Raw genomic sequence first — 22,617 nt, 5'->3', positions numbered from 1 at the left:
GGGAGGCAGAGGCAGGCGGATTTTTGAGTTCAAGGCCAGCCTGGTCTACAAAGTGAGTTCCGGGACAGCCAGGGCTAAACAGAGAAAGCCTGTCTCGAAAAAAAAAAAAAACCACCCAAAAAAAAAAAAAAAAAGTAAAAAAAAAAGTTTAAGCGAACAAAAAAATTAATCTGGGCTAGAGAGGTGGCTCAGCAGTTAAGAGGCCCTAAGTTTAATTCCCAGCAACCACATGGTGGCTCACAACCATCCAATGATCTCTTCTAGTGTGTGTGAAGACAGCGACAGTGTACTCACATACATAAAATAAATAAATGTAAAAAAAAAAAAAAAACCTAAAAAAATTTTGAGACAGAATTTCACTGGGGGTCATGAGATGTTAGTGTTAGAGTTAGAATAAACTCTATTCCTCTGGAAGAGCAGCAAGTGATCTTATCTATTAAGCCAACTCCCCAGCCCTGAGTAGCCTTTCTCAGCTCCTTTTCTCAGACCCCAACACCTAATCTATTATACTCTTGACAATTTTTTTTTTTAGTGGATCTCCAAGGTAGCATGCTTGCTTTAAATCCTTTTTTTAAACTTATTTTTATTTTTATTTTATTTTATTCATTTATTTTGTTTTTTTTTTCAAGACAGGGTTTCTCTGTGTAGCCCTGGCTGTCCTGGAACTCACTTTGTAGACCAGTCTGGCCTCGAACTCAGAAATCTGCCTGCCTCTGTCGCCCAAGTGCTGGGATTAAAGGCATGCGCCACCACTGCCTGGCACTTTGAATCCTTTAATCCAAGCACTCAGAGGCAGAGGGTTCAAAGCCAGCCTAGTTTTCATAATGAGTTCTTGGACAGCCAGAGCTACACAGTAAGATCCTGTCTTGAAACAAACAACAAAACACACAGGAGGGAGAGAATACACAGGAGGATTTCTGTGTGGTGGCTCCTTACATACATAAAGTGAGCATGGCCACTACTGAGCATGGCAGTCCTCCTGAAGGGCCAGACCACAGTGGCTCTGAGGCTGTCTCCTGCTGAGTCTCTGACTGGGAGCATTCTACCCCAGCTTGCACTCCCAGCTCTCAGTTCAAAAATGGCACCTTCTCTACAAATCTCACTGATATGGCTGAATTTAAAGCAGGGTCATCTAGTTTCTCTTCATCACAAAGCCTGGTGTTTGTCTGCCCCTCTCTCTCTCTCTCTCTCTCTCTCTCTCTCTCTCTCTCCCTTTCTTTTTCTCTCTCCCTCTTTCTATCTGTTTTTTGTTTTTATTTTTCCAAGAATTTCTCTATGTAGCCCTGGCTGTCTGTCGTGTCTGCTCTCAACCAGCAAGAACGACACGACCGCCAGTCCTTCTAACAGCAGTTTATTCAGCAAACTTCAGTCTTCCTCTCTCTCGCTTCAACTTTCTCTCTCGCTTCAACTTTTCTCCCACTTCAACTTTTCTCCTTCTCTGACCCGGGCCTCTCACTCTTATCTACTCTCAGCCCTCATCCACTCACGGCAGGCCACGTCACCTCACCAGGCACGCAGCTTCAGCTAATCAGGGCAGCAGGGGCATGTCTCCACCAAAATGGATTCGCCAGTATCCTGGTGCACCTGCGTAGCTCTCACGGTGGTTGTGGCTTATTTTCAGGTGTATGAGGAAGTCAGGTGCAAGTCATAAGACTTAGCTGCAGTCCCTGGCGCCTTCTTGGGACTGCTGCCACACCCACTCCTCACAGCTGTCTATCAGGCTAATTTGTCTTACAATGTGTTCTTGTTGTGATGATGATGGTGGTGGTGGTGGTGGTGATGATGGTGGTGGTGGTGGTGATGGTGTGTATGTGTGTGCTTTGTTGTTGTTATTATTAGTAGTAGTAGTAATGTGTTTTGAGATCAGAAGAGGGTGCTAGCTCTCTTAGAGCTGGAGTTGCAGGTGTCTATGAGATGCTTGGCTTGTTATATAAATTCTGGGATTGGAACTCTGGTTCTCATGATTGTGTAGCTAGCTACTCTTAGCCACTGAGCCATCTCTCTAGACCACTCTCCTTTGAGACAGGCTCTTACTATACAGCCCTGGGTGGCCTGGAACTGTGTAGATCAAGCTGACATCAAATTCACCAGAGATCCACCTGCTTCTGACATCTGATTCCTGAGATTAAGGCTATGTGCATTACACCTAGAAATGAAAAAGAAAATACATTTTTTCTTTATTTTTCCCTTCTTTTTTTTTGGGTGGGGGGACCCACAGGGGAGGAAGGGTGACATGGAAGGACTGGGAGATGAGCAAGACCAGGGTGCATGATGTGAGATTCCCAAATGACTAATAAATAAGATAGATAGATAGATAGATAGATAGATAGATAGGTAGATAGATAGGTAGATAGATAGATAAAAGATCTGATCTGGCTGGGCAGTGGTAGCATATATTTTATCTCAGTACTCTGGAGACAGATCTTTGAATTTGAGGCCAGCTTAATCTACAGAGGGAGTCCAGGACAGCCAGGGTTACACAGAGAAACCCTGTCTTGAAAAACAAACAAAACAAAAAAAGAAAAGAAAAGAAAAAATAAACGTATTAGGTCCCAACCTGCTCTTTCGTTTGATAAGTGAGAGTATTATGGGTAGTTCCAGGGCGTACTTCGGATGGGATTATACTCTGATACAGTAAACCCGGGGCCGCTTGGGTTCTTCAAGGAAGCTATTCCCCCCCCCCCCCACAAAGGGACTTTGGTGAGATTCTTAGACTACAGAAGGTTTACAGCTGAGAGAGGAGAAAGACATTAAGTAAACAGTTTTAGTTTAGCTTTGGTTTTGAAAGAAGGTTTTTCTATGTAGCCCCAGCCATCCTGGAACTCTCTCTATAGACCAGGGAGGGCTTGAACACTTAGAGATCCACCTGCTTTTGCCTCCTGAGTGCTAGGGGTGAAAGCATGAGCCACCAAGCCTGGCTGGCATTAAGCAGATGTTAATAAACTGGAATTCTCCATTCACAGCTTGCAAGAGGTTTCAATTAAACTATGAAGTAAGGGACTCGGGACTACTCTGCCTTTGCAAGTCCCCATAATTTTTTCTAGTTTTTTTTTTTTTTTTTTTTTTTTTGGTTTGGGGTATTTTTTTTCCATCTTAAGACCACCCTGTAGGAGAGGGTAGCGCTCAGGCAGACTTAGCAGGGGCCAGAACTCTTCACTTGTTCATCTTCCAATGTGACCACAATGAATTAATCTTCCTTTTAACTGTGGCTTTTTTTTTCTTGACTCAGTGTCTTAATGACCAAAACCTAGCTTGTTTAACAGGTCTCACAGTATAGTTGTCCTTATCAGAGGAAAGTTTCAGATGAAGGTTTCGTCTTACTCTTACTGGGAGGAGTAATGAGAGGAGGCCACCGAGGTGATGGGTCACCAGGACAGACCTTCACAAGGCTATCAATACTGTAACTGTGGGTTTTTCCACCCATGCCCCAGTTCCCAAATAATGACTCGGGGGCTTATAATCTATTTAAAAAAATGCTAGGCCTGTTCCCATAGCTTGTAACTTATGCTAACCTGGTTATACTATTCTCTGTCTGCCAAATGGCTAGTTACCTCTCCTCAGTTTCATATGTCCAACTTCCTCTGATACTGGGCAGGGAATCTCCATCTTGACTCTGTCCCAGAATCCCCTTCTCTTGCTGGCTATCCCACATCCTAATCCCGCCTCAGCTTATTGGCCATTAACCTTTTATTGACAGGTGATCCTTCCATATGGTACCAAAGAGATTCTCTCTACAAGGACTGGGCCTGAGGATCTTGTGCTGGCTAATTTTGTTTGTGTTTTTTTTTTCCCCCCCAACTTGACCATGGGAACAAGGGTTAACATCAAGGTCAAGGGGAGGAGCCTCAATTGAGAAAATGCCTCCATCCCAACCATCCATAGGCAAACATGTGGGGCAATTTTTGGATTGATGATTGGTTGATCTGGGCAGGTGGTCCTGGGTTGTATAAGAAAGCAGGCTAAGGAAGCCACAGGGAGCGAGTCAGTAAGCAGCATTCCTCCAAGGTCTCTGCATCAGCTCCTGCCTCCAAGTTTCATCCTTGAGTCCTTGCCCTGACTTCCTTTCATGAAGTAAGCTGTAAAATGGAATTAACTCTTTCTTCCCCAAGTCGCTTTGGTTGTGGTGTTTATCACAGCCATAGCGACCCCATTAGAAAAGAACAGTTGAATACACAGGGCCCTAGCAGACAGATAGAGCTTGGGTCCACCATCTCTACCCTGCTTTTCATAAGAAGAAAAAAAATGAAAGTTTGAGTCCATAGATCTGTGAGATATTTCTACTCCTCTCTCTGCAAAACAGTAAAAAAGTTACCCTTTTATTGTTTTGATTGTCTTTTAAATGTGCATTAGTGGTTTTGTCTGCATGTATGTCTGTGTGAGGGTCAGATACCCAGCAACTGAAATTATAGTCGGGTGTGAACTGCCATGTGGGTGCTGGGAATTGAACCTCGGTTCTCTAGAAGAGCAGTCAGTGCTTTTAACCACTGAGCCATCTCTCCCAGCCCCAAAATTAAAAAAACTTTAAAAACAATCCTGAGTTCTAAGGTTCTTCCCATACTTATTGCCCTTCAACTTTTTGTTGTTGTTTTGTTTTTCGAGACAGAGTTTCTCTGTATAGCCCTGGCTGTCCTGGAACTCACTTTGTAGACCAGGCTGGCCTCGAACTCAGAAATCCGCCTGCCTCTGCCTCCGAGTACTGGGATTAAAGACGTGTGCCACCACGCCCTGCCCCAAGGCAACTCTTACAAGAACAACATTTAATTAGGCTGGCTTACAGGTTCAGAGGTCAGTCCATTATCATCAAGGTAGGAGTATGGCAGTATCCAGGCACACATGATGCAGGAGGAGCTGAGAGTTCTTTTTTTTTTTTTTTGACAGGGTTTCTCTGTATAGCCCAGGCTGTCCTGAAACTCACTTTGTAGACCAGGCTGGCCTCGAACCCAGAAATCTGCTTGCCTCTGCCTCCCAAGTGTGCCACCACCGCCTGCCAAGAGTTCTATATCTTCATCTGACGGCTGCTAATGGAATACTGAGTTCCAGGTATCTTAGCTAAGATGAAGGAGGCTCTTAAAGCTCATGCCCACAGTGACACACCTACTCCAACAAGGTCACACCTCCTAATAGTGCCACTCCCTGAGCCAAGAATATTCAAATAATGACAGTGGCCATAGTCATTGAGTAGGATAATTCAAGTAAAAAGATTAGCATGAGGGCTGAAGTGATGGCTCAGTGGTTATGAACATCTGCTGCTTTTACAGAGGACCGGAGTTTGGTTCCCAGCACCCCCATAGTGCCTCACAATTGCCTGCACATCCAGTTGCAGTAGATCAGACGCCTTCTTCTGAGCCCTTCCTCACTGCAGACATATGGTACAGGTACATACTTACAGGCAAAAACTAACACACATAAAATAAAACAAATCTTTACAAAATTAGTTGTTGTATTTTTTTTTTAATAGCATGGTATCTGGCATAGAGAATAACTTAGACAAGGCTGCTTCGTGGGGTGGAAGCAGGAGGGGCAGGAGTTCAAGGTCATCCTTAGCTTCATTCTTCCAGGTTCTGAGTTTGGAGCCCAGCCTGGGCTATTCCAGACCCTACCTATATCAAATCAAAAACAAAAACAAAAAGCAAACAGTTTGCAATTACAGCAATAACTGTGGGGATGCATTTTTAAAGTGTTTAACAATTGTTCTCTTGGTCAAGTATGGGGCAATCTGAGCATCAAAACGAATAATGATGGTGGATTTCGGTTTTTGTTCATTTTCTTGTTGTTTTGAGACAGGGTTTCTCTGTATAAACCTGGCTATCCTGGAACTCAGTCTGTAGACCGGGCTGGCCTTAATTTTCAGAGATTTGTTATCTGCCTCTGCCTCCAAGTACTGGGACTAAAAGTGTGTGCCACCATCACCTGGCTCAGTGGTGGTCTTTTAGTGCCAGCACTTGGGGGGCAGAAGCACAAGATCTCTGTGAGTTCGATGCTAGCTTGGTTTATGTAGTGAGTTCCAGGAGCATCAAAGCTATATAGTGAGATCCTATTTCAAAGAAAACCCAAAACCCAAACCCAAAAAGGATAAGGAAAGTGGGCCTGGTGGTGCATGCCTATAAGCTGGGCACTGGGGGAGCTGCGAAATTTGAGGCTAGCTGGGGTTATTAGAGAGTACAAGGCCAGTCTGGGCTACATAATAAGACTCTTGTCTCAAAAAAAAAAAAAAAAAAAAAAAAAAAAAAAACCAAAACCAAACAAAAGCTTACAGTATACCAAAGCCAAACAAAAGGACTGGATATCAGCAGCTTCGGGCACGTGATACCCTGAAAGAGTTCCTACTAATAAATGTATAAGAATCAGAGCATCTGTTTACTTACTGATGGAGGCAAGGTCTCATTATGATGCTTCCAGGGCTTGACTGGAACTCCCTGTGTGCCTCAGGCTGGCCTTGACTTGCTGTAATCCTCCTGTCTCAGCCTTCCAAAAACCAACCAGATAAAAAAAAAAGGATAAGGAAAGTGGGCCTGCCGACGCCTGCCTGTAATCCTGGCATTGGGGAAGCTGAGAATCTTGAGGCCAGCTGGGGTTACTAGAGAGAGAACAAGAGCTGGCTGCACCCCATCATTTTATAAGCATTGTTTATGGCTCAAATGAAGGTCATCAATGACGGACGAAAACCACACCACGGAGTGAAAAAACCTGGAAGGGGGCTGGGCACGAAGCTCAGTCTGTAGAGTGAAGGCCTGGGTTTGATTTCCAGCACTACACAAAACAGGTGTGGTGGAGCACACTCCCAGCTCTTGGGGGAAGATCCGAAATTTAATATAAACTCACTACACAGTGAGTTGGAGGCTAGCCTGGGATATCAGAAACACTATCTTTAAAAAAAGTAGACGTTCGGGGCATGGTGGCACACACCTTTAATCCCAGCACTTGGGAGGCAGAGGCAGGCAGATTTCTGAGTTCGAGGCCAGCCTGGTCTACAGAGTGAGTTCCAGGACAGCCAGGGATACACAGAGAAACCCTGTCTCGAAAAACCAAAAAAAAAAAAAAAAAAAAAAAAAAAATGTGGACGTGAGAGAAGAGAGCACTGACTCCTCTTCCAGAGGGTCCCAGGTCTAATTCCCAGCACCCACACAAAGGCTTACAACTGTCTGCAATTCCAAGTCCAAGGTATCTGATGCCTTCTTCTGGCCTCCTTTGGTAACAGGCATGTACGTAGTAAAGGCAAAACAGCCCCACACATAAAATAAAAATTTTATCTTTAAAATAAGCTGCCGATGTTAGGGCAGGCATGGTGGTGCATGCCTGTGGGCCTAGCGATTGGGCAGGAGGATCAGGAATTCAAGGATATTCTTGTCTACATAGTGACTTTGACATCAATCTAGGGTACAGGAGACCCTATTTCAGAACAAAATATTAGCACCAGGAGAGGTAACCAAAGTGAATGGAATAAAATATTTTAATTTCCAAGAGTTCTGTCTTTCTTTCTCTCTCTTTTTTAAAAGATTCATTTATTTTATGTTCTGTCATGACTGCTTACTTGTGTGTGTCTCTATGTACTAAGATATAGCAGTTTCCTCTGAAAACCTTCAGCCCTGCAGGGAAGCTCCGTCAGCTCAGGTTGTAAACAACCCAAAGGCTTCCGGAAGTTCCTGAAATGGATGGGATTCACCTCTCCTGCTACAAGCATAGAGAAGCAGTAAGAACTGCTGAGCAACATGCTAAGACTGGACCAGATACCTAGAAGAGTCTCAGACAAGGTAACCACATAAAAGAGGCTGGGTGGGACTGCTGTTATGCAGTGTGCTCCAGGTACCCAGCTTTTGTGACCTGTCAGCCTTGCTGACAGGCTTTCAGCTTTGCAGCTGTGTATAGTTACTCTTCCCCCATACTCCAGTAAGTAACTGCAATAAAACTCATGTGTTCACCAAGTTGGACTTGGGAAGTTTCTGTACTTTGGTCTGTTCTTGGCTCCTTATCTGGGATAAGTAGATGCTTATTCATCTCTCCTGAGGAAAAGTGTCACACAGTATGTACAACATGCCTGCAGACATGATGCCCTCTAGACTGCCTATAGAGGCCAGGAAAGGGCATCATATTTCCTGGAATGAGAAGTACAGGTTATGAGCCGGGCGTGGTGGTACACGCCTTTAATCCCAACACTTGGGAGGCAGAGGCGGGCAGATTTCTGAGTTCGAGGCCAGCCTGGTCTACAAAGTGAGTTCCAGGACAGCCAGGGCTATATAGAGAAACTCTGTCTCGGGGGGGGGGGGGGGGGGCTGGGGGGGGGGGAAGAATTACAGGTTATGTGAGTGCTGGGAACCAAACCTGGGTCCTCTGCAAGAACAGAAAGCGTTCTTAACTGCCGAGCCTCCTTTCCATCTTCCAGGATTTCTGTCTTAATCTTCAAATATTCTTTGTGAATGGGGCTTCCAGAATGATAAGCTTGTATGTGGGGTATTTTGGTCAGAACTGTGATTTTATGTTAGGCTAATACTCCTTCCATCCCTTTGGAAGACCTTGCTTCTGTAAGCCAGCTTTCCCACAGAGGGCTTGCAGGGGAAGTCTGACTCTGACTAGAATAACGGTGAGGTGGTTTGAATAAGAATGGTCTCCAGAGCCTCATATATTTGAATGCTTAGCTACCAGGGAGCTAAGCTGCTTGAAAGGAATAGAAGGATTAGGAGCTGTGGTCTTGTTAGAGGAAGTGTGTCACTGGAGGTGGCTTTGAGGTTTCAAAAGCCTATGTCAGGTCCAATCTCATCCCTCAACTCTCCTGCTGTGAGTTAGGACTTAGCTCTCTTACACTGCTCCAGTGCCTACCTGCAGTCTAGCATACTCCCCACCATGATTATAGACTAAACCTCTGCAACTGTAAGCCCCCAATTAAATGATTTCTAAAAGTTGCTTTTGTCATGGTGTCTCTTCACAGCACAAAAACAGTGACTAAGACAGTTGGTTTTTGACAGATCCTCTCATTTCGGCAAAATACTTTCTTCTGGATTAGAGCCGGCATGTTAAAAACCCATGATTTGGGCTGGTGAGATGGCTCAGTGGGTAAGAGCACCTGACTGCTCTTCCAAAGGTCCAGAGTTCAAATCCCAGGAACCACATGGTGGCTCACAACCATCGATAATGAGATCTGACTCCCTCTTCTGGAGTGTCTGAAGACAGCTACAGTGTACTTACATATAATGAATAAATAAATAAATAAACAACAACAACAAAAATCCCATGATTTGTTTGGTTAGCATTTCTAGAGAAAGTCTCCAGCTGCTACCTGAGTGAGAAAAAAAAAATGATTTAGGCTCCAACTGCTTTCTAGATTGCTTTGTGACCAGTCCCTTGGACTTTCAGCTCTGCCCACACCCTCACCTTCCCTGGTGCCAGGTACAAATTCCAGAGGCTTGCTAGCTGACTAGGGAGAGCTCCAGGTTTAAGGAGAGACCTTGTCTTAAAATCAGGTAGAGGGGCTAGAGAGATGGCTCAGCTGTTAAGAGCTGATACACATACATACATACATACATACATACATACATACATACATACATTCATTCATTCATGTAGGCGAAGCAGTCTTACACTAGGTAAAATTAAACAGCCCCCCCTCACTCCCCCACCCTGTGAAAACATTAAAGAAAACAAGAGCTGGAAAGATGGCTAAGCAGTTAAAAGCACTTGTTCCACATGCAGAGCACCTGGGTTTGTTTCTAGCACTGACATACATGGTGATTCTTAACTGTAACTCTAGCTTCAGGGGATCCAATGACTCTGAACATGAATATATATGTGTGGAGGGGGGAGAGGAGTGGGAGGGGGAGGGAAAATAGTAAGAAAAAAACGTCAAGCTCTTGGTAGCCATGTGTTTAAGTTTCTCTCTTCTTCAAGGTTGTGATCCCTTTGTTATGCCTTGATTTATATGTAGCTTTAAGATAGGTCATTCTTTTCATTACAGTCCCCCCCCCCCACAGTGTCACTTAGATTTTGTTATTTGAAGCAATGTCTTATAGCCCAGGCTAGCTTTGAACTTCCTATGTAGCCAAGGATAAGCTTGACTTAATTTCCCCTCAGCCTCAAGCAGGAATAGACACTCGTTTATATTTACAACTATTAGGTTAATTTATTGGTTATCTGACTTCCTGCCTGGAATGGAAGCCCTTTGAGAGATTTTTTTGGTACCTCTTAAGTAACATTATTATGTATTAATTTTAAAAATACCCTCTTTGGACATCGGGGGGCGAGCCTCTACTACATAGAGAGCTACAGGAAACCCTGTCAACAAAATAACAAAAACAAAACAAAAAAACATTAAAAGTACTCTAGCTGTAAAGTCAGATCTCATGCTACTGTATAGCATTACACTGTATATTATTACAAATACGGGATGGGCTTGACCGTAAACAAGAGCATAAGAAAGAAAGACTTCTGAACACTGCTAAGGGAGCAAGTGAATACTTCCCAGGCCCCCAAATGCTCTGCCCTGCTGATCTTTCCCTCCGGAAGCGCTTACGCGCGCCGGCGCGAGTGCGCATGCGCGGCCCGCTGGGGTCGCTCGGGGCCGGGCGTGAAACCGAGCGATGTGAGAGGAAGGTTCCGCCTCCAGGCCTGCGCGCCTTCGGGATTCCCGTCGGAACGAATTCCTGTTCCCTCCTCTTCCCAACACCCCCCCAACAATCCCTCGCCAAGCACACATCCTCCACCCCCCTCCCCACGCCTGCTGCGCGCGCCCGGTGGGCGTGGGAGGGGGCGTGGAAACAGAGAGGGGGCGGGCGTAGCGGGAGGGGAGGAGCGAACCGGAGAGCGTCGTCCTGAGGAGGAGTGAGAGCGGCAAAATGGCGGACCGCTTCTCCCGCTTCAACGAGGACCGAGACTTTCAGGTAAACACGGGCGTCGCCGAGGACCACCCACGCCCCCGGAGGGCTCGCCGCGAGCCCGGGGCCGCCTCCCTCCCGGCCTCCTGGCTCTCCTTCCTTCTGCTCTCCGCTCCACCTTGCAAGCCGGCTCTCGCCCCTTCCTGCCTCTCATTTCTCCAGGGGCCTCCGGGGCTGAGATGAGGCCGCGTCCCCGGCTTCATCCCTATTCACGCCGCTTCTTCGGCTCGGCTTTCCTCCTATTTTGCTCCTGGCTTCCCGCTCCGCAGCCGGGCGCTTTGTGGGGGTTGCGCTTTGCTTGTCTCGGGGCCTGTGCAGGCGCAGGGCCGGCCCGGCCCCCGGGGGAGAGGGCTGGGGCGGGGAAGGCTTGGGCCAGCGGTTTTCAGGCCGGGGCTATGGAAGCCTTGGCTTTTGCTCGCCCCGATCATCCTGGGGATCGCCTCTCCGTTTTCCCATTGTGACAAACAAGCCCTTTATCGACTGTCTAACCTAGTCTTCCCCCTGGTAAAGGGCGCCCTTTCTTATCAAAGACGCCTTTTTTGTTGAGGCGAGCCATTGAGCTTTCTCTGGGCATAAATAACTGCTGTTGTTTACAGGCCGTTAATTGGGTTGGGGACAGTAAGGTATAGGTCTGTGGACTGGCGTAAACTTAACTTCGAGACCTACCAAGATTTGTAAAGAAGCATAATTATGGCCTTTCCAAGCGGGAGTAAATTCGTTCCTAAACCTTGATTTTTTTTTTTTTTCTTTCTTCGTTTGCAAATGTTGATCTGGGAAAGATGTCCGTGGGGTGGCAGGCATTAAAGAAAAAAACAACAAAAACAAAACAAAACAAAAAAACAAACAACAAAGGCCGAATTAGAATCATTAGGCTTTTAGATATTGAAATTGTTACTGCAGGCATAGTTGGGAGACAATAAGGGATTTAGTAGCCTTTGGTTATTTCTAGGTAAAATACATCCTCAGTTGCAAATCACTGCATTACTACCGCATCTCCTGGCAACAGCAATTTAGGTCAAGGGATGAGCCTCCGAACTCGAGTTTTTGTATTCCTTTCAGCTTCCTCAACGCACCTCTAGCTGTGTCAGAAGGCAATTTGAAGGGTTTGAATTCTTGGAGATGATTGGGTTGATAGACAAAGCAATTTCAACTGGTTTAAAATCAACACTGTTAAATAGTCTTAGGTGTAGAACGCTATGGGAAGTTTTGCAGCAGTAAGGGATTTGGGAGTTGCTGAAAATGCCTTGTGGTCATGTGCCTGCCGCAGAAACTGCAGCCCAGCACAGCATCTTAAGGTGTTTTAAGGATTTATCTCAGGTCTTCCAAAGTTTGAGGTGGACATTTGATACCCGAGAAGGAAGGCAGGCTTATCTTTCTTTTCTTTCTCCCTATATCAAGCCCTATGAAGCAGGTATAAAGTATATACGCTTTATTACTATTTTTTGTTAATTTAAAATTATTTAGGAGACAGTAGATGACGAAAACCTTCCAATGCTTTTCAGAGAAAAGAATTTCAAGGTGACCTAATAAAATTGAAAACAGACAGTTTTGAGGAAAAATGGCCCTCAAGTATTTCAGCTGGCTCAAACGGGGTTTTGAATGAAGATATTGAAAACTGGCTATTAGGATGTGAGTGTCGTCACTTGGAAACTGAGCAGGGAGACTCTTCTTCGATGCTTTAGTTGAGGTACTATAAAATCTGACTTATGGGATTTATGAGATGGGTCAGTGGGTAAAAAGCCTCCGCCTCACAAGCCTGGCCGCCTCAGTTTGATCCCTGGAAGGTGGAAGGAGAGATCCAACTCCAAAAAGTTGGCTTCTGACCCCAAATTATATGTCCCCTCACATGATATGCACAATAATAAAAAGTCACAGCCTTAAAGGTGGCTTAGGGAGTTTGCCATCAAATCTGAGCGGAGTTAGTGCCTGGGCATCCACAAGCTGGGAGGAAAGAACCAAGCCAGTTCCCCAGAGTTGGCCTCTAACAGCCCCCATGACGTAAATATAATAAAACGGTTTTAAAACCAGAAATAGATCCTTTGAGCTCTTTGATGTTCGTACATACATTTTAATTGTATTTTCTGCACTTGCTCTGACATAACCCACTTAAAATTCTAAATGTCGCAGTATTTTGCATAAAGGGTATTGGAAATGGGAAAATTGTTGTGAAACCATGTCGTATATATCTCATACTAGCACTAGCCTCAAGTCTGCAGTCTAGCCAGGGAGGACTTTGAATCTCTGACTCCCCTTCCTCAACCTCTGAAGTGCTGGGATTACAGGTGTGGTCTTTCATCCCCAGGGTTTTGTGGTGATACTAGCAAGCACTATTACCCACTGAGCTAAGTCACCAATCCAGAAATGGAATTATATTTTAAATTATGTTTTATTTATTTATGTATATATTTATGTTTGTGTGTATGTGAGTATCGGGTTCTCAACTACTAGTTACATTCCCAGTCCCTTTTGCAGATTATTATGCTATAGTTTCTAAAAAAGACCATGCCTTTAAAAATACTTAAGGGCCAGGGGTATAATATGTTCAGTGGTAGAGTATTTCCCTAATATGTGAAGGATTTGATCCTTAACACCATGGTAGTAATAATAGTAACAAAAATAATAATAAAGTGAGAATAGCTAATTTATTTGTCTCTGGCTGTTTTAATACTGATCAGCTGTCAGTACAGCCCTTTGGTTTAGAGCCACTGAAGAGGGAGGGAAACAGGAGGATGCTCTTTGAGTAATAGATCTTCAAATATGTTTTCAAGTTTAGATTACTAAAGTTAATGTAGCCTTTTAAGGTTTTAAGTAGTTGAGCATAACAAGATCCTGTCTTTTTTTTTTTTTTTTTTTTTTTTTTAACGTATATGAGCATACTTTAGCTGTCTTTAGACACATCAGAAGAGGGCATCAAATCCCATTACAGGATGGTTGTGAGTCACCATGTGTTTGCTGGGAATTGAACTCAGGACCTCTGGAAGAGCAGTCAGTGCTCTTAACCACTGAGCCATCTCTCCAGCCTGACCCTGTCTTTTTTTTTTTTTTTTTTTTTTAAAGTTCAGGCTACTGGTGATGAGTTCCCATAATTCCAGAATTTTGGAGGTAGAGGGAAAATTAGGCTTTCCATATTATCTCTGGTTATATAAGCGAGTTTGAAGCTAGCCTGGGTTATATGAGACACTGTCTCAAAAATTAAGGTGCGTATAAGATGGTTCAGCTAGAAAAGGCACTTTCTGCCAAGTCTGATCACCTGAATTTGATTCCCAGAACCTACATGCTAGGAAAAAACTGACTCCCACAGTTTGTCCTCTGACCAGCTCCATATGTGTGCTCCCACAAACACAAATCAAAATTTTCAAACATTAAGAAAATGAGAAAAAAAAACATTAATCTTGGGGGTTTGTGTATATCTCCGTTTTTATAATAATACCTAAGAAGTAGCTGCTATCCATTTTTAAGTGAAATAATTGTGGCTTAGATAGATAATTAACTTGATTAATATATCTGTTATATCATAGGGATTAAATTTAGATGGGCTTTTCCATTTTTTAAAAATATATATATATATATAATTACTTGTTTTTTGTTTTGTGTAGCCCTGGAACTCTCTGTGTAGACCAGGCTAGCCTCGAACTCATAGCGATACTGCCTCCCTCTGTTTCCTGAGTACTGTGATTAAAGGCATGTACCACCACTGCTCATCAAAGATAATTTCTTAGAAGATTGTCTTTTTGTTTTGTTTTTCATAATGATGTGTGTATGTGAATATCTGTGAGGGGTTTGTGCTTGTGAGTGCAGTACCTAGGGAAACCAAAGAGGGAGTTAGAAGCAGTTGTGAATTGCATCCTGGGTATCCTCCGTGGGTGGCAGGTCCTCTGCAAGAGGACTTACTAGATGGTCTTACTAGCAAGTCATCTCTCTAACCCCTAGATTGGCTTTTTCACCTTTTTTATTTATTATTATTGTTGGGGGGGGGGCGTGGGCATGCTTGCCACAGTGCATGTATGAAGGTAAGGTCAGGTCACTGCTTTATAGAGTTAGTTATCTCCTTCCACCTTCATGAGGACTTTTGGGATTGAATTCAGGTAGTCAGGCTTGCATGGCAAGTGCCTTTATCAGCCTAACCATCTTGCTGCCTGATGTTTTGACTCCTGAACATGTATTGGAGATCATTTTTTCCCCTAGCAGTTTTATCTGCTGTTTGTTTATTTATTTTTCTTAAAGATAGGGGCTCACATAGCTCAGGCTGGCCTCAGACTCACTAGGTGAGTAGTATTGAACGTCTAATTCTTCTGCCTGTCAAATGCTGGGATTATAGGCGTGTGCCACCGTGTCCACTTGTCCAGATTGAACCCTGGGCCTTGTTTGAGCAAGACTAATACTACCAACTGAGCTGTATCTCTAGCCTGGATTTTATATTTTATACAAATATAATTGAATCATGAATTATGAAGGGTGGATTTATAGACTACACAAATAAGTGGTCTTTTAGATGGGCAATACAATCACAGTTTTTCTCTGTTGTTTTGCCCAGATCTGTGCTTTGTTTTTCAAGGGCTTCTGACCAAGTTTCACTTATCATAAAGGATACATTGTTTTGTTTCAGTTTTAGACTTTTCTCCTCTACTCTCTCCCATTGACTATGTTTCCCACCCCCAGCCCCAGGATCAAGGCCTGGATCTCAAGTAGCAGAAACTGGCCTCAGATACACTTTGTAGCCCAGCATGGCCTTGAACTAATTCTGCCTGTGCTGCTAGTGTTGGGATTACAGATGGTCAGCCTGTACCACTACCCCAGCCCTCTTTATTTTATTTTTTATTTTGAAACAGGGTCTTACTAAATTACCTAGGCTGGCCTTTAACTGTTCTGTTGTCTCAGCAGGTTCTGTTTGAATTGCAGTCCTCCTGCCTCAGACTCCAAATGACTGGGATTACAGGCCTGCACTACCAGTCCTGGGTTTTAGGTGGGCAGTGTTGGGTACACAACTGTAGCTTTTCAAAGTGGCGTTTTATCTTTGGAAACCTTGGTAATCGCGACTGATTTGTGTTTGTCTAATAATGCTTTAATGACTCCTTCAGAATCTGACCTCAGTTTCTGGGTGAGATATCACCTCTTTCTGCATGTTCAAAGTAAGACATTTGTTGACAGATTCAAGTTTTACATAAACTAATGAAAAATATATAATGTAATTTACAATAAGATAACATTTTGGGTTTAAGATTCATTAAAATTTTAGCTATACATTACATTGATATGTAGCTGTAAAGTGCTGTTCAGCTTAGCATTTTGTGGTTATGCATCTTTTAATGGTGATGTGGCTAAATACTAGTGAGCAAGTATTCTTTATTATTTGTATCCAAGAAGACTAATGGTTCTTGTTACTGATTTTTAATGGGAAAAAAAAAAGGTTACAACAATAGATGGGAAAGTGAAAATAAAATACCTCCTTTTTATTATTTATTTATTTATTTATTTATTTATTTATAAAGTCAGGGCCTTACCTTGTAGTCTGCCCTTATTTGAGACACATGGCAGTTCTCTCAAGTGCTGGGTTTCCAGCATGAGCTGCCACAGTTGGCTCATAGGCATAGATTTTAAAGATTAGAATCATTTATTTTTGGGTTTTTTAGAGACAGGGTTTCACTGTGTAGCCCTGGGTGGACTGAAACTCAATAGAAGTGTGCATGCCTGCTTCTCCCTCAAGTGGTGGAATTAAAGATGTGTGGCAGGCCCCGTAAGAATAATTTTTATTTAAAAAAATTGTGTAAGAGATTATTACTGACTGCTCACAAACATCCTGATGTTTTTTGGAAAATCCAAGTAGATCATGGTTTTTCTACTTTGGACAAACTGATTATAAAAGTGCATGTGTTTGGAATGTGTGTGTGTCAGGGGGCACTCATGTGCCGTGTGTGTGTGTGTGTGTGTGTGTGTGTGTGTGTGTGTGTGTGTGTGTGGCGGGGGTGATCAGAAGTCAGTTCTTAGAGTTAGTTCTCTCTCCCACGCTGGTCTCAGAGATGAAACACATTTCTATAGCTTTGGCAACACAAGGGTTTTACCTGCTGGACCATCTTGCCAGCCCTCGATTTTTTATTTTCCTAGGAACTGAAAATAATCTGGCACTGTATTTCAGTTTGCATTTCAGGTTGGTCTACTGTGTATGCACCTCTGTTGCCAGTTGAACTGAGACTGTAGAGACCAGGATGTGAGCCCAATATAAACATCCTATCCATAACCCTGGGCTGGGGATAGGAGTAGGCCTGCCTAGGTGTCATGAAGGAGCAGGGCCTATTTCTATCCTCGGTGCTGGCTTGGAGATGGGAGAGGAATTTGGAGCCTGGTGTTTACTAAGCAGATCCAGACTGAGTGCCTTTCTTACCTACTAGCATGGGGAAATAAAATAATGATCATAATTTAAAAAAAAGTAACATTTGCTCAAGGACTTTCTAGAGTCTGCCTAAGTGATCTCAATGTTAAATAGCAGTAAGCCATCTGCTACTTTTCTTTTTCTTTTTTTTTTTTTTGGGTTTTTTTTCGAGACAGGGTTTCTCTGTATAGCCCTGGTTGTCATGGAACTCACTTTGTAGTCCAGGCTGGCCTCGAACTCAGAAATCCGCCTGCCTCTGCCTCCCGAGTGCTGGGATTAAAGGCGTGCCCGCCACCACGCCCGGCCATCAGGTACTTTTATGTAGTGTGTTTATAGGATTCCATTTGGGGGCCCTTTTCCCTTCCCTTATACTAGGCTTCAAAAATCAGGGTTTAGTCATGCCATGAAAATCTTTTACCGTGCTCGCTTCAGCAGCACATATACTAAAATTGGGACGATACAGAGATTAGCATGGCCCCTGCGCAAGGATGACATGCAAATTCATGAAGCATTCCATATTAAAAAAAGAAAAAAGAAAATCTTTTACCATTGAGTTGTGACGTGCTAGCATTGAGATGTGCTAGCATCTTTTGTGAGCCATTTGTGATAATATAATAGCACTCTCAGAAGACATTTACTTGAAAAGAGGTTCATTGTCTATTTAGGTCACAGAAACAGGTTTTGTGTGTATGTTTTTGTGTGCATGTGTCTAGTACTTCGGACTAGAGTTGCTATTCTAATGCAGGTGTGCAAAAGATAACAAATGGACAGATTTTTATTATTGTTTTCTTTTTTTTTTAAATCAGATAGTCTTTTATTGAAATTTTATCTTGTTGCTTCTTAACTAGCTGGGCACTCCACTGCACCACTGTTGATGTCATCTATGATGTAATCCGCACTGAACTCCCAGTGGGTGATTGCGGGCCGGGGTGATCGCTTGTAAGTCACCCACCAGAGTTCTCTGGATTCATGAATGAAAGACACATACACACACACACAAACATCACCTTGATTTTGATATACCTTGACTGGCTCAATGACTGGGTACTTCCAAACCTCCCCGAGGCTCGCTCACACTTCCCTCCAGTATTCCTTAGTTAACACTTTCTGAATCTATGTTTTATCTTTGCTGCCCCAGACCCAAGAAGGGGAGTGGCTCTTAATTCTGATCTCTCTGCTTCCCCTGTCATGGTGTGGTCCATCCTACACACCTTTCTCAGCGGAATCCCCTTTTTTCTTGCCTGGGAATCCTAAAAGCCTCTTTCACTCCTCCCAGCCACTGGTCACTGACTCTTTATTGATCAATCAAAAACCCACTGGGGACAGGGCCTCTTAGCGTTTGGATATGCAGATTCCCGTGTGATTTTGGTAGCTGAGTTAAGACAAAGCATTAGAACCAATCCCCAAGAGTTTTCTGTCTTTTTTTCCCCCCTTTTCAATTGGGAGAAATAAATCAACCTCAGGTGTGCTTGGGATACTAAAGCTTAAATAAAATCATCAAAGTATGAAAGAGGGGAAAATTTGATTCATGGATGAAACCAATTTCAAAATAGTGATGATGAATTGCTATGATTCTTAGCAAATGAAGAATGTCAAGAGTGACAAAGGAAGATCTCCTGAAGGTTCCCTAGAAGTGGTTCAAAAAGTAAAGGCATGGAAGGTATGCTGGTGTGTGTCCATGCTGCACCCTACAGTCTCAGGATTTAAGACTCTGAGGCCAGGCCAGGTTGGGTGTGGTGGCGCATGCCTACAGCACTCGGGAGGCAGAGGCAGGTGGATTTCTGAGTTCAAGGCCAGCCTGGTCTACAAAGTTCCAGGACAGTCAGGGCTACACAGAGAAACCCTGTCTCGAAAAACCAGAAGTAAAAAAAAGAAGACGACTCTGAGGCGGGGACTATTAATTGTTCAAGGCAAGTCTGGACTACATACTGAGATTTTGTTTGTTTGTTTTATTTTTTAAGACAGGGTTTCTCTGTGTAGCCATGGCTGTCCTGGAACTTGCTCTGTAAACCAGACAGGCCTTGAACTCAGATCCACCTGTCTTTCTCCCCAGTGCTGGGATTAAAGGTGTGCACCACCACTGCCTGGTGACATTTTTTTTTTTTTAAGATTTATTTATTATTATATGTAAGTACACTGTAGCTGTCTTCAGACACTCCAGAAAGGGAGTCAGATTTCACTAGAGATGGTTGTGAGCCACCATGTGGTTGCTAGGATTTGAACTCAGGACCTTCAGAAGGGCAGTAGGTGCTCTTACATGCTGAGCCATCTCATCAGCCTGACAATTTAAAAACAAACAAACAATACAGACCAAAAACCCACAAAGGACACAGGGTGTATGATTAAGGCAAAATAAACAAATATGGGTTATACAAAGGCCACATTTCTAATTCTATATGAATAGTAAAGAGAAAGATACTTATTTTTTTAAAAAAGATCTTTTGGTGGGAGAATGGGTTTGGAAAGAACTGTGGTTATAAGGCTGCTGTGATCCTGTGTTTAGTTTGTCTCACCCTGGTGTAGGAGTCCAAATCTGATCCTCCTTATTCAAGGCTGTTCTTGTATGATAAAGATCAGAGAAAAAGCAAATGTTCTTCTACTCTTTTTTTTCTCAAGCCTCTGTATGTGTTGTTTAGACAAGGCCTTATATTGTCAAGTAGAGTACTTTTGTTGTTGTGCTATAAAATTCTAATTAGAGTACTGTAGAGGGATTCTTTGATTGTATTCTCAGCTCTGGTTCCTTCCCTTCCTCTTCTCCTTTCTCTTTTCTGTCTTTTTGTCCTTCTTGAGATAGGGACTTCTTATGTATGTAGCCCAAGCTGGTCCTGAACTCTATCTAAATCCCCCTTCCCTTGCTACTTGAGTCAGGTGCTAGGATTACAGATACATGCCACTACACCTATCTTTTTAGGTCTTAATGATAGTATATAACCAAAATACGATTTTGTTTTGAGACAGGGTCTCTATGGTTCTTGGATGGCCTAGAACTCTATGTAGATGAGGCTGGCTTCCAACTCACAGAAATCCACATTCTTCTCTCTGGCATTAAAGCCTGGACCTTGTTTTTGTTTCTTGAGAGAGTATCTCAACACTAACTCGGGATCTCCTAGAATTTACTATGTAGCCCAGATTGGCCTTGACCTCTTAGCAGTCTCTTCGCCAGCATACTTTGGTCTGGTATTATAATTGAGTCTGATTCAAAAGAAAAAAAAAATCTTTTGATACTGGGTCTCACATAGCCTAGGACTGTTTGTTTGTCCCGGTAATTTTTTTTTTTTTGGTTTGGTTTTTTGGTTTGGTTTTTTGGTTTTTGGTTGTTTTTCAAGACAGGGTTTCTCTGTGTAGCCCTGGCTGTCCTGAAACTCACTCTGTAGACCAGGCTGGCCTCAAACTCAGAAATCTGCCTGCCTCTGCCTCCCAAGTGCTGGGATTAAAGGCGTGCGCCACCACTGCCCGGCTTTTTTATTCATTTCTCAATAACAGGAGAACAAAAGGGGGTACGGGGGGAGGCTTACTTTCCAGAATCCCTTGTCCATTCCGACTTTGGGCACTTGGAGTGGGCGTGAGAGGGCAGGCGTGATTGACAAAGCTGACAGGAAGACAAAAGGCACTGGTGGCTTATATCTTGGGCCTGTGGGAGAGGAGGGCTCTATTCAGGTTCCAGGCAAGGCCAGAGAGGCTCTCTGGCCTCCTGACTTAGTCCTTTCTTTTTCCTTTCTTGGCTTTGGTCTTTGACTTGGTCTTGGAGGTGCAGGGCTTGATACTGCAGATGGCCTCCTGGCACTGGGCATTGTACCATACCTCCTTCAAGGTCCCTTGGCGGGCTTTGGTGCCAGTGCTCCCATCACACGTCCCCCAGCTCTCAAACTTGTATTTGCAGTTGGCTCCAAATTCCTTCTTCCAGTTGCAGGGCACCTTGCAATGAATGTGCTGGGTCTGGACCCCACAGGTACCCATGCCGCAGTCCTTGCTGCTGGGGATGCATGGCCCCCATGTCCACTCCGAACACTTGCTGCCCTCCTCCTCCTCCTCCTCCTCCTCTTCCTCCTCCTCCTCCTCCTTCTCTCTCTCTCTCTCTCTCTCTCTCTCTCTCTCTTTGGCCACCATGGATGTGACCCCCCAAGAGGGTAAGAAGGGCGAGAAGGAAGAAGCCTTGGTGCTGCTGTCTCGCCCTGGCCTGTCACCTTGAATCTTCTGTTTCCACTGCCTACTTGCTGGGATGGGATTACCATTGTGCACTACCGTATCCACTTTATATGGGGCTGGGAATTGCATCTAGGGCCTTGTACCAACTGGGCAAGCACCCTACAGTTAAACCTCAGAGCTAAAAGTTTTGACTTCATTATGTATTGTTTGTGGGCACATATTATCACATCCATGTGTGGAGATGAGAAGTCAGTTCTTTTATTGTGCAGATTCCAGGAATGGAACTCTTCTTGGACTTGGTAGCACGTGCCTTTATCCATAGGTCGAGCTGTTTTTCTAACCCAGTGACTTAGAAATGTTTTAAAAACTATTCTGATTCACTCCTTTATACCTGGGATGCACTTTCTATTTGGGTGATGTGTCCTAAAGTTTCCTTGTTCTGGGGATTAAACACAGGGTGCTGCACATGTTACTCCATGACTGAATTAGTCTTAGACCCCTTAAAGCTTTTTAGGGGCTAAGAGTGGTAAGCCGGTTGTGATGGCATATGCCTTTGATCCCAGCACTCTGCAGTTCGGGGTCTCCAAAGTGAGTTTCAGGGCCAGGGCTACACAGAGAAACCCTGACTCATAAAACCAAACAAAGAAAAAAAAAATTAAAAGTTCAAGACTAGCTTCAGTTACATAAGGAATTAAAGGGCCAGCCTAGGCTACTAGAGAATTTATCTCTAGACAAAAAATAGTAACAAAAGATTTTTATTTTCTTCTGGTTTGGAGATGTAGTTCATCAATGGAATGCTTGCTTACCATTCCTAAGTTTCTGGGTTCAGTCCCTATTACTGGGTGGCAAAATACTTATTTTCTGAGAGTGGCAAAGTTCATGTTTGATTTTTTTTTTTAAAGACAGTATTATGTAGCTCAGGCTAGTCTAGAACCCCCAGTTCTGAATATTTCTGCATTTAACTCCCAGGTGCTGGGAGTCAGACCTGTTCTCTGAGCATGGTAATTAATGAAATCTTATTTTGATTTCCTTGGGTTTTTTTTTTTTTTTTTTTTGACAAGTAAGGACTTGTAGCCTGGCTGACCTTGAACTTAAAGCTGTTCCCTGCTTCTGCCTTCCCTAAGGAAGGATTACAGGCATATGCCATGCTAGACTTGTAGCGTCTTGAATTGTGGATCTGGTATATATAGAGGTTTTTGTCTTTTTCTTGTGATTTAATCAATTCTAATATTAATGAAAATA

At 43.6% G+C, this 22,617-nt stretch overlaps 1 protein-coding gene, 1 non-coding gene and 1 pseudogene across 13 annotated transcripts in view; 2 read left to right on the top strand and 1 right to left on the bottom strand.

Annotated features, from left to right (window-relative positions):
- Positions 1-10,556: 10,556 nt before the first annotated feature.
- Positions 10,557-22,617, top strand: part of Gpatch8 (G patch domain containing 8) — an 80,481-nt gene continuing 68,420 nt past the window's right edge. For 7 of the 12 annotated variants that reach the window (XM_017314538.2, XM_006533251.2, XM_030245975.1 and 4 more), the window contains exon 1: positions 10,557-10,868. Coding sequence is in view for 1 of the 12 variants with exons in the window: in NM_001159492.1 (NP_001152964.1) it covers positions 10,824-10,868 (45 nt within the window). In the remaining 11 variants the exon portion in view is untranslated. The remainder of the gene's footprint in view (positions 10,869-22,617) is intronic. The other 5 variants (XM_006533248.1, NM_001159492.1, XM_017314544.2 and 2 more) reach the window with 4 other exon arrangements.
- Gm25337 lies at positions 17,649-17,752 on the top strand. The gene has a single exon (XR_003949880.1). It is a non-coding gene; the product is annotated as a U6 spliceosomal RNA (small nuclear RNA).
- Mdk-ps1 (midkine pseudogene 1) lies at positions 20,690-21,338 on the bottom strand (annotated as a pseudogene).

This window comes from Mus musculus, chromosome 11, assembly GCF_000001635.26.
Source record: "Mus musculus strain C57BL/6J chromosome 11, GRCm38.p6 C57BL/6J".
NCBI classification, from domain to species: Eukaryota; Metazoa; Chordata; class Mammalia; order Rodentia; family Muridae; genus Mus; species Mus musculus.
This window is presented reverse-complemented; position numbering and strand designations above follow the sequence as displayed.